This window comes from Heliconius melpomene, chromosome 6, assembly GCF_056956725.1.
Source record: "Heliconius melpomene rosina isolate 202511_hmr_F chromosome 6, ASM5695672v1, whole genome shotgun sequence".
Taxonomy (NCBI): domain Eukaryota; kingdom Metazoa; phylum Arthropoda; class Insecta; order Lepidoptera; family Nymphalidae; genus Heliconius; species Heliconius melpomene.
The window spans coordinates 12,096,095-12,109,211 of record NC_140394.1 but is presented as its reverse complement, the minus strand read 5'-3'; the positions used below and the strand labels follow the sequence as shown (position 1 = coordinate 12,109,211).

Below are 13,117 nucleotides of genomic sequence, written 5' to 3'. Positions count from 1 at the left end.
ACATATTGGTCATTTTGTACTGGTAAGAATAAGCGCTTAAGATAGTATATGAGGGAGAGAGAGAGTGAGAGTGGAAAAAATAAAATTGTACACTAAAAGTGTTAGAATATTGTTAAAAATCTACATTTAAATTTATATTAAAAATAATCAGGTTATATTAAAAATAACCAGTCTTGACGCTACAGCTATCGTGTTTTATTAAAAGTTGCAACTTGAGTTTGTTACCGTGTTCGCGCTCGTCCAGCGAGGAGGTGGAACGAATACTTGGAGTAGAGTGAGAATGGTAGATTAAAGAAATCTCATTAGGTGAGAGTACGTTATCTCTTCTTGTGAACACGTGTAAGTTAAATAAAGTGTTAATATATGTATGTATATGTAAAATGGACAAATCAATCTTTATTCATAAAAACTTTCAATGAAGATTTTTACAACCTACTCAAATGTTGTATTTAATGTGTAAATTATAAAAAATATTACAAAATAAAAAATACTAATCGAATATCCAATATGTTAGTACTAAGGATTGATATATTGTATAATAATTTCCTTCTAAATAGTCAAAAATATAAAAATAAAAGAAATAAGAGACTACATATCTTTATTCATAATAATAATAAAATCATAATATAAATGGAAATGCATGCAACAATTAATATCACAATCAAGAAAAAAGAAAAAATCCGAACTTATCCTATTAATAAAAAAAAACAATTCTAATTACTAAGATAAATAATGGCAACATTTAAAAGATCTTAATTATGAATACTGTATAAATTAAATGAATTAAAATTAAATTAAAATCGATACTCTTAATGTTTTTTCCTGCTTCACGCTGTAGGCAGATGGAATCTAGTGTCAAGACAGAGTGTCTTTCGCCAATTTCCACCAAATTATAAAGGAATTGCGTGTTGAGTACCTTGCTTTGTTAACAGAGCGAAGTTGTAAAGCTAAATGAGCATACATAGTAGTTGACAAATACTAAACATATAGATAATTTAAAATCATTTATGTATATAGATACAAAAAGAATTTAAAAAAAACACGATTCAATTATCGCAACCTATAACAAAATAAACAAAACCTTTTTTGTAATAATTACATTATTTACTCAAAATAACAAAAAGAATATATAATAAAAAAGATAACAATAGCAATATATAAAGACATAAACAAAAATTGGAAATTGTCAGAGATTAGTAATTACACAAATTACAAATGACTTTTCATCAAATATATTAATAATAAGGCATCAAGAAGTAGATAATTATAATACAACCATTATTAAATTAAAAAGGAAACAAAGTAACAGATAAATAACTGAATCAATAAAAGTAAAATAAATCGAAGATTATTTCAAATGAATATTTAACAATAAGTTTTAGAGAGCCAATTATCAAATAAATAAAAATATTTTTGTCATTATAAAATTATAAAATATGTAATAAATTTATTCATATTTTTAAAAAATCTTAATGTTACCGCTATTTTGTATTATATACCCACAGAAATGTCATTTTTTTTTATTTAGAACAAAAATTTTAACTTATTCTCTCCTAGCATAGGATCAAAATTTTGACTTTTTATAACAGACACTGACTGCTCATCTAATAACATTGTAAATTTTCCCCTATGGTATGGCGATCGACTTTCAACCTTCCATAGTTCGGTATTTAGTCCTGGATTCTTATCTTCTAGTAAATCTAGTATAATTTCTAAGCCATCGTTAAAATCTTGCAATATATTGGTAGGTACCTTCATTGTGACTTTGCAATATTCATTAATTTCGTTGTCTGTATCGATTTTAATTGAGCTTTGGTCTGATTTATTATCTGTATTCAATAGGGATGTCCTGCTATCACCACTTTGTAAGTTTAAGCTAAGTTGATTATCGCATGATTTCGAATAAGTCAAATCGTTTTCTTTATCGTAAATAATGTTGTTATTGTCTTTATTTTTTTCCATTTGGTTATTAAATGCTGTCTTTTCAGTTAGTACAGATTTATTATTATTTTCTTTAGGATTTTCATTTACTTTCTCTTCAGGTTTACTAGGTTCATTCAGATCTGTCTTAGACCTAAGCAATGATTGTAGATGACCTAATTTAAATTCAACACTACTCCCATCTACAACACTATTAAAATCCTTATCAGTTATCACTTGCGCTGACAACTTATCAATTTGCACGATAACATCTAATTTATTGCGTGTTTGTACTTTACTGATTTTTCTCCAAAATTTCGTCCTTAATCTCGGATTTTGATTTTGTAAAATACTTATTACTTCCTCGGTATTTTTGTTAGTTTTTGCTATCATACTAATAATGCCTACTGCTCCACGAAATTCGGTAGCCTTTAAACAAATTTTCAAATTGGCATTTATATTGTCTATATTTTTTTCAATAAAAACTCTAGAAGTTATATTTTGACAGATAATAAATATGACACCATCAAATAAATATATATCGTGTATAATTGGAATCGACTCTAAATTAGTAGCACAAGTTTGAAAGGCAATATTTTCTACATTTTTCTTGATAGAATTAAATAAAACTTCGTCTATTCTAGTTTCTGGATAATTAATTGGTCCGATATATAACTTTAGATCATCATCTACTAAATCTGAGTAATGATTAGCTCTAATTCGAGTTAGAGATATATTCATTATATTTGGATCTATAGGATTGTACATTGATTTAAGAATTTTGTCCTTTAACATTTTAGTTTCAATATTTTCTTGTGTATTTATAATAATATTATCTTCTAAACTCTTCTTTCTATTAATAATTCTAAATTCTATTTCTTCTCCTTCATAAATACGATCAAATTCTTGACTTTTGAGAATTTCTAAAGATTGAGGATCTACACCAAACTGTCTTTTCTGTTTTCCAATTACGTCTGAATAGACTTTCCAACAATCAAGTCTTAAATCGGGAAATTTATCTTGAAAATATATTAGTATATCTTCAGATTTGAAATCAACAAATTCTTTAGGCACTTTCATTATAACACGCGTGTATCTTATTAGATTATTAATACTCCTAAAAGTCAACTTAAGTCCAGTTGAATGTTTGAATTTTGGTAATAATTCCCTTAAATAATCCATAGTTTCAATACTATCACAAATATATATCACGGCGCCATTAGACAGATATGTGTCTTGGAATTTCGGTATTATTAAATTAGGAAATCGTTGCATTTTCATATCTTTATGAAGAGATTCTTTGAAATGATGTCTAAATCGTCTTATGTGAGCACCCTCTAGTTTCTCATGCGGATATCCCTCTAAAACTATTGCAATTTTCAATTCATTTTCAACGTGTAAATAATTAGTTCTTCTGTGATATGCTACACCTCTATTACTGTCGATATTAAGATTACTGTTTCTTCCAATTGTATCAGCAGTTTCTAATTCAGATTGTTCTGAAGCCATACCGGAAATGCTAGTATCAAACGCTTCATCTGTTTCTACATCTTTATCATTATCAGAAAGGTCGAAATCTGATACAATATTTTCTGGAATATTCTCTGTATCGAAATTCTTTGTGACAGTCACATCTAAAATTTCAACCTTGTTATTGTCGTCACCAATTTGGAATGTTTGTTCGTTTCTATCCATCTTAGTATCAGATTGTTCGTCTTTTATAAGTTTACACGTTTCTTCTGTGCCTGCGCTGTCATCTGATATATTTCTTGGGGTGTTATCTTCTGATTTTAGTTCATTTAGTAATTTAACTCTAGATGCTACACTAGATAAATCTTCCTCTAAATCAGATAGATAACAATCGTAATAGATTTCAATAACAGTATTCATTTCGAAGTCCATTTGTTTGTAATCTATAACATTCTTGAAATTTGGGCCACGAATTAGTTCACAGGAAACACGATCAATAGTAAAATACGTATATTGGACATTATCTATGATTTTTTGAGCATAAATCTTCCACAAATGAGTTTTCAACGTCGGATTAAAATATTGTAGAAGTTTAAACGCATCTTCTACAGATGATGGCCAATAGGATTTAGGTATTTTCATTATAGCTAAACATAATCTTTTTACTTTTGCTTTAAGCAGTATTAGATTACTTTCCATTCGATCCTGCAATCCTGGATTAACTCTAACGATCCAATTCCTACTATCTACATCCTTGCAAATACACACAATCGCACCTCTATTTAAATAATAATCCAAAAAAGATGGTGTTTTCTTTAAAAGACCAGCTTTTAATTGCATATCCATTATATTATTAAGACACTTTTGGAATAACTCCATATGTTTTAGGTGCATTTTAGATTTTGGATAACCTGATAACGCAATAACAACTTTCAAACGATCATCTACTATATCTGAGTAATCTAAATTTCTAAGTTGTATTAATCTAGCAGTTCCATCAATTTCATTATTATTATCATTATTATCAACACCGAATTTATCTTTTATGTCATAAGTTTCACTAGCATTAGTTTCATCTACTATTTTAGTGACTTCGGTGAGTGTATCTATAGTAGTGTTTGTACTCTCTGCGTATCTAAACTTATCTTTAGTGTCTCCGGTGGGTTTGGCGGCACTTGATATAGTGGATTCAATCCCGTCTCGGGCACAGGAGCAACTTGTTGTTATCTGTCGACAAATTGTCGATTTTTATTGCTCTTTACTTTAACTATTTTTATAAATGAAATTCATGCAATATATTAAAATATATTGTATATTATGTATACACCTAATATTTTATTATGTAACCGCATAACATACAATTTTTAGGATACATAGGATATTTGATATATTATAATAGTGTTATATAAATAAATCATATTTATATATATTTAGCTACCTAGAAGGAAATATACATAAAATAAATATAAAAACAAAGGTACCCATTTTCAAGAAAATATTAATAATTTTGTAAAAGTGTATCACTTATCATATTGCTCCTGACCATTTTTTTATGAATATTTTAATACTCATGTGTGTACATAGCAAGGTTTTTTTAACTGATGAATATTTATGGGTTCAAATACAAGAGTGATACTTTTCATATTAATAGCATGTTACAAATATTGTTTTGATTTGGTAATACAATACGACATTAAATTACCATATTTAAAACAAAATGTTTTAGAGTAACAAAAAGTGACTATTAACTTATAAATAAAATATCTCCACCTACAACCCAGTTAGTGTACATTTAGAAAAATTATAAAAATTTTAACACATTTTAAAGTGTTATTCCAGACTTAACAAAGAAAAAAAATACCAGTTTAAAAAACGCATAAAGATTTGTACATAGCGGGATTTGAACCCGCGAAGTTTGAAGTAAATTATAAACATGCTTGCATATCATGTGTTTTACTTTTATCGGTACAACTAGTGCCTTAGCAATATTAAAGAATATAATTATTTTTATACATTATGCTTGCTATGTGCAATAAAGTAAAGAAAAATAGAAGAGAAGTTAGTGATAATTCACTCTATTGTACAAAAAAACAAAGCGCAAAGCTATTTCTAACACCTTTTAAATAAATATTTTTTTAATCTGAGCACCTAATATTAAAACACTTCGTTCTCATTAAGACACTTCCGTTCTCAACTTTCCACCGAATTCTGGAGGCACGCGTGTTGAGCGGCGGAACAAAACTCCGAGCTTTGCCTCGACACCACAGCAAAGTACAATCGCGCCATTGTCCCTCTCTTCAATATAAATATTCCTCATACATAATATTCTTTTTTCTCTTAAATAAAAATAATAATAAAAAGTTACAACTTACCGAATCACCTCCTGCCGAACTGAAAGCATTATCTGTTGGTCTGTAAATAAAAAACATATATGTTATATAATAGTAGCATTTAATTTATAATAAACTGAATAATATCTCTAGTTTTAGCCAGTTGTTACCAGAGCCAAGAAATGAAATATATTTCTCTTCGCCCAAGTTAAAATTGAACCCACAACCATCGCATTTATAAATATAAATATATATAGTATATAAATATTTCATGTCCTCGAGTGGGAATCAAACCCACAGTCACACTTTGTGCCCTTACCTTATAAAGTTAAGGCAAACTATATACTATTGTTAGCGAACTCGTGTAAAAGTGGATTTTAAAAATCCTAACCGCTTTCATTTTCTAACACTATATTACCTGTCACCGTCATTCTTAACAACAATTCTGCCATCCGGTAGAATGCACCTATTATTAGATTTATGTACCTGAAACAATTTAGAAAAAAATATATAGGTTTGATTAATAGATAAAAGAAAACATACAGGATTTTTTTTAGCTTCACGCTGTATTCCGGATATAGCGGGGTAGGAACTTAGGGTTGAGACACTCTGTCGTCTCAGTCAAGATGCATAATTTAATTCTCGAGACAATAACTGGCGATCTTAACGCCACGCTATGCCCTCCTTGCCAAAGCGTTAAAAGGAATTAATATTTCACAAGACAAGCGTCGTCGTGGGTTCGATTCCAACCCGAGGAAGTAAAAAACTCTGTTATGATATAGTGTGGAACAAAAAACAAAAAGCAGCGTTAAGTTTCGCTTCTCAACAAGGTTCTCTGGTAGGTGGGGAACAAAGTGTATTAACACAAGGTTCCCACAGCCAATGCTATAGAAGGGATACAGCGTGAAGCCATACTTACAGTTTTCTTCCCAGCTTTATTCAGTAATATGATGCGCTGTTTACATTTTATCTGTTCCGCCTTCAATTCCAAGTATTTTAGCTTCAAATTCACTTGTTCCAATTCAGATTCTGTATCGAAACCCTCCAAGTCCTGTAGAAATAAAGGTAAAGATAGGTCCTGTAGGTAAAGATAGTACATAAGAAAGAAACTACTGCAGATACGATTTTCATATTTAAAATATATTAATTAAAATATTACAAACATAAATAGAGTAATGTATTTTTTGAATATGTTTAACGTTAAACACAAGACACAAGATCAATTACAATTAAGTGCATGGTTGACGAGTCGTAGCCGACTTGAATTTTAGGACTAACTTGAAAGTTTTCAACTTTTGCTCGTTGTTCGCTCTCACTCAGGTAGAAAATAATGAAAAAAATCATACAGCTAATTTCAGGGTGGAACTAAAGAAATAAAATGCACAATTTATAACTAAATTGCAGATCATATATAATAAAAAATAAATAGAAATAGTCTTAAACAAATAGAAATAAATAACTTATAATATCCTAATAGAATATATTATTATAAGAAACATGACGCCGTCTTGGCGTAGAAGCACAAGTGTGTGACTGTCATTTGACGGTTGTATTGGACAATTCCCACTTGGGAGATTGAATTATTATTTAAATAAAAAAAATTAAGTATAATTAAAATGTGCAAACTAAGCTGAAGAAACATACATGCTAAATATCAATGTTTCCAAGTCCAGTAGTTAAGCCTGTGTGTTGTCTGTCAGTTAATCAGGAAAGTAAATATATACATAATTAATTCAAAAACTCACCAAGTCTCCGTCATCTAAACTTTCATCCAAACCATTATCTTCTTCTAATAGCTCCTCTTGCTTCCTGCAAACAAACACAACAAAATTATCATTACTAATAAATAATAATAATAATAATAATAATAAATAAAATTTATTTCTCATCACATTGTATACAAACAGAAATATAAGGAGGCAATAAAGTGAGACTGACGCTGACGTACTAAGCTCTGGGCTTGTGTTACGAGTCGCCAGGTTCCCACTCGCGGAAAGGCCAGAATATTATATTAACATGATTGAGAAAACAAATAACAGTACAATAAGTATTACATTAAAAGCGGATTGCGCGTGAGTGTGCGTGGGTGTGGGTGTGCATGTGTGTGTGGGTATGTGTATGTGTGTGTGTGTGTATATGTGTGCGTGTGTGTGTTTGTGTGTGTATGTGAGTGTGTGGGTGTGTGAGTGTGTGAAGCTATTTTATTAGTTTTATAGTATTGATTAATTTTATAGGAAAAATGGTTGGGAGTATATGGATATATAAGCGATTTTAGGGATGTATAAGGGATTTCAAAATGACCTATTATATTTTTAATACATTATGCAATTATACATATTAGTTAATTAATATTTTTTCAGTAGAATCGTACGTCATGTCTAGTAGCCAGTTGGTAAGAGCTTTCTTAGTTTTCAATTTAGTCGTGCCGTAAAATAGTAATTTTGTATTTAACTTGTTATATAGAAAGTTGCCAAGAAAAACATAAAACTTACGAGAAAAATTGGTTCTATGGGTGGATGTAGGGCATACAGTACCTTTTCTACGTTTACTGATAATTAATTTTGGGTTATAAGTTAATTCTGTATGTTTTTTAAGAATCGTTTGTAGTACAAAGATTTGCCTAACAGTAAGTACATTCCATTGTTTATAAAGTTCACTTGTTGAATATAATATTGGAAGAAATGCACTTACTTTTAGGATAGCTCTTTGGGCTCTTTCTAGTTTTAGCATTTGGGACTTATAGCATCCTCCCCAAGACGTGATGCAATAGCCAATAACGGATTGGCAGATCGCAAAATACACTGTTTTAATAATATCACGGTCAGCAATGTGGCGTAGATTTTTGAATATGAAAATTAATTTGCGTAATCTTATTGTTAAGTTATTAATATGAGTTTCAAAGCTTAAGTGGTGATCAATATCCACACCTAAATATTTAACTACGTTAGCACGCTGAAGCGGCTTACAGGAACAGCGAGACTGAAGAGATAAGTTGCAAGAGTGAGCGGTTAACTGAAGATTAGACGAAATCGACACTTTGTTAATGGAGAAAGTTAAATATTTTGTTTTCTCAACATTCAATGTAAGAAGATGATCGTTTAGCCACTTCTTGACTATGTTGATACCCTCCTGAGCTTGACAGTATACGTCAGTCCAAGAGCCAGCTTTGAAGAGTAGGACCGTATCATCAGCAAACGTTATGATTTTACCATTAGCTAGAGAAAGTTGGCATAAATCATTTAAATAGGTTATGAAGAGCGTAGGGCCGAGCACACTACCTTGAGGAATTCCATATATTACTGGTAGGGATTGACTAGTATAATCACCAATTTTAACTATCTGGGAGCGATCATTTAAATATGATTTAAAGAGCTCTAGCGGTAGACCCCTAATTCCTAAGCATTCTAATTTAGTTATCAAGGTTGGAATCGAAACAGTGTCGAATGCTTTAGCTAAATCTAAAAAAACTGCAATACACTTCTCTTTATTATCTAAGCCTGTTACTATATGGTCTGTAAGAGAGTGCACCGCATCTGATGTTGATCTTTTCATACGAAATCCAAATTGATTTGTTGACAAGAGATTAAATCTTTCTAAGTAATGGACTAATCTATTATTTATTAGTTTTTCGAGACACTTAGATAGTGACGGTAAAATCGAAATTGGCCTGTAATTATCAACACGGTTCTTATCTCCGCTCTTATAAATAGGTATGATCAAGGCAGTCTTAAATGATGCAGGAAAGATTCCTGAAGTAAAAGCAAGGTTGCATATATATACCAAAGGAGGGATAAGTATATGTTTATACCTTTTTATAATTTTGTTGGGTATTTTATCAATACCCACGGCACAGTCGGCTTTCAAACTATCTATAATTTTATTCAGTTCAATCTCGTCAGTAGGAAGTAACATAAAAGAACTCGACAATTTTTTGGAGGAAGAGGAGTGCACACATGAATTAGGCAAGAGTCTTTCTGCTAAATGTTTTCCAACGTTAGTAAAGTAGGAATTTACTTTGTCAACGCTTTTCTGGGGTTCTAAAGCGGAGAGGAGGTTTGTTGCTGGTACTTGTTCCTTAGTCCGAAAGGTGGTCTTTTTCAATGTTTCCCAAAGTTTTTTCTTGTCAGAGCTTGCCTTTTTAATATCCTGCCTCTCAAAGTCTCTTTTAAGTTTCTTCAATAGTGTATTACAAAAATTTCTATATCTTTTATACGTTTTTATCAAAATTTCATCGTTTGGTTTTTGTTTTAATTTTTGATGCATTTTGTCCCTATTGCGCATACACCTAAGTATCCCTGGAGTAATCCACGGCTTAGTCCTTATTTTTCTATTAGGTATATTTTTAAAGTTAGTGTTACTTAGTATTATATTACTTAGCAATGAAATCAAGTGTTTAGTAGCTCTGTTCACGTCTTTATATGTGTAAATTTCAGAAAAATCAATAGTTTTTATACATGAATCCAATTTTTCAAAGTTAATACGTTCACAAGTGTGTTTTTTGAAAGCATGTGTAACACATGAATCTAAGTTTAAAAAGAAAAAAACAGTCTCGTGATCAGTTATTGACGTTTGGGCGACATAACAATTTACATTTAGTTTAGTTTTTATCATAACATGGTCTAAACAAGTGCGCCCGTGCGTGGGAAGGGTATGCCCTGCTAATAATCCATGTTCAGCTAATATATTTAGGTAGTAATTGCTTCTAGTATCAGGTGAGTGTTCCACAATGTCAATATTAATGTCACCCGTAATTATTATATTTTTATATTTAGAATAACTCTTAAGAAGTTTTTCTAGTGTTTCTATAAAACCAGTGGTATCCCTATGTCCCGGCGGTCGATAAATAGATATAACTATAATATCATTATTAATATTTAGTACTAAACAATTTGCATTACTTAGGTTAGCCTCTTCAATGTTAATGTTGATATTTTCGAGATAATAAACAATAACCCCTTCGTTTTGGGTAAAATTACGAGTGGTGGAAGTACTACTATAACCCTCTATAAGCGGAACATGGGATACAGATGTTAGCCAACATTCAGTTAATATAATAATATCCCATTTCACTTGGCTTCTATTTATTAGTGTTAGGAAGCTAGGAATGTTACGATTTAAACTACGTATGTTCTGTGTTATGACTTTGAGACATTTATTAGACATAGGGACTAGTGTCGAGCAATTTTCAATATCACACAGGGAAGAGTGTGATATTGAGAATTCATCGAGGTTATTGTTGATTACTTCCATGTCTTCTTTATAATTATCGAATTTTATTTATAAATAGGGGGAGACAAATAAAGGAGCTAACGCGTACAGAACAAGTAATCAACAATATTAGATATATTAGTAGGTTAAAGTAGGTTATCATAGCATTTAGACAAATTACTACAAAATATAAATAAAAATAAACAAACGTGGAAAACCTTATAGGAATGTATATATAAATAGCTGATGTATAAGTGTAAATAGTTTTTAGTTGAGTTTTGTATATGTATTGTATATTATTGTACTTAATTAGACTAAAATTTAACATAATCCTATATGCAATATATAGGTTATAAAGTAAAAAATAAAGGCTAAATAATAAAATAAACACACAAGAGGTCGCACATTTATCGATAATAAATAGTAAATTCACACTAATTTTCTGAGATCTTCTTGTTCCTCGATACGTGTTATAGGAGAAGCTTCTTGTTTTTGGATGAAAACTCTGCCGAAAGAGGTCCAGCATCTGTAGTAGTTCTGCTCTCGTGCTTGCTGCCTGGCTAAAAAATATAGCCGACGGGCTTTTGTAGTTAAGAAGTCTGATATAAATATAGTTTTAGGTGGGCCTTGAATATTAAGGTTCGAGGTATTAAGTGTTGGTTGGTGTAGAAGTTTTTGTGACTTATTGTAGGCAATAACACATTTTATGAACGTTGATTTCCTTGTAGTCGTTGTGAAGTCCACTATAACAGTTTCATTTTTTGATTTTGGTCGATAAATTTCTCTTATTTCGAGATTTTCGTGGAATGGGGGTTGTTTCACTATGGCACCCACTTTGTTTATAATTTTAATTAAGTGATCTTTGTTTTCTTTTTCTAATTTTGGAATATTTCTAATCTCGACCGTAGTAGACCGGGAGTTACGTTCTTGAGTTTCCAATTTTTCTTCTAGTTCTTGTATTCGACATTTAGAGTTTTTGTTTTCTGATTCCAATATAGCCACTTGATTTATTAGCTCGTCATACTTTTCCGACATAAAGTCAACCGATTTTTGAATTTCAAAGTTTTGTTCTTTAATGGAATTCAATGTTTGAGTGATATTTTCAAATTTTTTATCTTGTTGGGTTATAAAATCAGCTATCATCGATTTTATTTCTGAAGTAAACGAATTCGTGTTATCCGTTATTTCTTCAAACGACCGTTTAAATCTCTTTTTAATGCTTACATTAGTTTCGAGTGTGTCCAAATCACTAAATGTCGTTTCATGGAGCTGGGGAGTGCTTTTCGATATGTTTGTGTTTGGCGGAGTGCGTTGTAAAGCCATTTTAAAATATAATAATTTATAGCGTAGGCCTATTTGTAACAGTAGCCGACGGCAAGCAATGCGAAAATCCAACTGTTAGATGTGGCAGAGTGAGACAGATGCGTCGACGCAATTGATAGCTACGTTAGTGTCGTCGCAGCTGGTGATCGGTTTAAAAAGCGCAGTTGCAATAAAGCGGCAATTAGTGCACTATATTTGTTTCTTTCTTAAGGTGTGTGTACTACTCACAGGTTGTAGAATTATGATACAACAGAAAACACGTCCGAACTCCGTGGATGCCCGCGAGCGAGAGGACGCTAAATTCCTACTGCCTGTTTGTATTACTCATTCTTAACTGTGTAATCACTTCTGGAAGTGATCTTAAGATACTAAAATAATATCTAATATTGCATTCAAGATGGGTCTCAGAGTTGGGAGTGGTTTTATAAACCATTCTCAACGGCACAAAGAGCACTAATTATTCCAATAATGACAAACCAGGGACCAAATGCACCTTCGCCTGCTTAAATTTAGTGTTACATGATATACAAATTATAGAAAGTCACACACACACAATACACATATTTTCTTCTAAAATATAAGCCATATCACTAAATCCGTTCACTAGTTTTTGCATGGTAGAAATTGAAAACATAGGACCTCAAAAACTTTGACATTATAAATAAGTATTAGTGGATTTTTTTTATGAAATGAAAGTAATTCGCCCTATGGTCATCCTCAATAAAATCTATACAAATAAATCTATACAACATAACATAAAAACATTTTTATGTTGGATAGATTTTAAGACAGGCAGACCTTGAAAAAAGTCAATTCTTCCATTATACACACACACACCCACATTACACACATTGCATAGTGGCCTG

The 13,117-nt window shown here is 31.0% G+C and overlaps 1 protein-coding gene across 8 annotated transcripts in view; it reads right to left on the bottom strand.

Moving 5' to 3' along the window:
* The window catches only part of LOC146538541 (uncharacterized), a 35,562-nt gene that overhangs the window by 13,964 nt on the left and 8,481 nt on the right, over positions 1-13,117 (bottom strand). For 5 of the 8 annotated variants that reach the window (XM_085186168.1, XM_085186169.1, XM_085186171.1 and 2 more), the window contains exons 7-10: positions 7,466-7,529; positions 6,640-6,771; positions 6,139-6,206; positions 5,763-5,802 (exon numbers count right to left, since the gene is read on the bottom strand). In XM_085186168.1, coding sequence (XP_085042294.1) covers positions 5,763-5,802; positions 6,139-6,206; positions 6,640-6,771; positions 7,466-7,529 — 304 coding nt within the window. Of the gene's footprint in view, positions 1-584; positions 4,618-5,762; positions 5,803-6,138; positions 6,207-6,639; positions 6,772-7,465; positions 7,530-13,117 lie in introns of those variants that run through there. The other 3 variants (XM_085186165.1, XM_085186166.1, XM_085186167.1) reach the window with 1 other exon arrangement.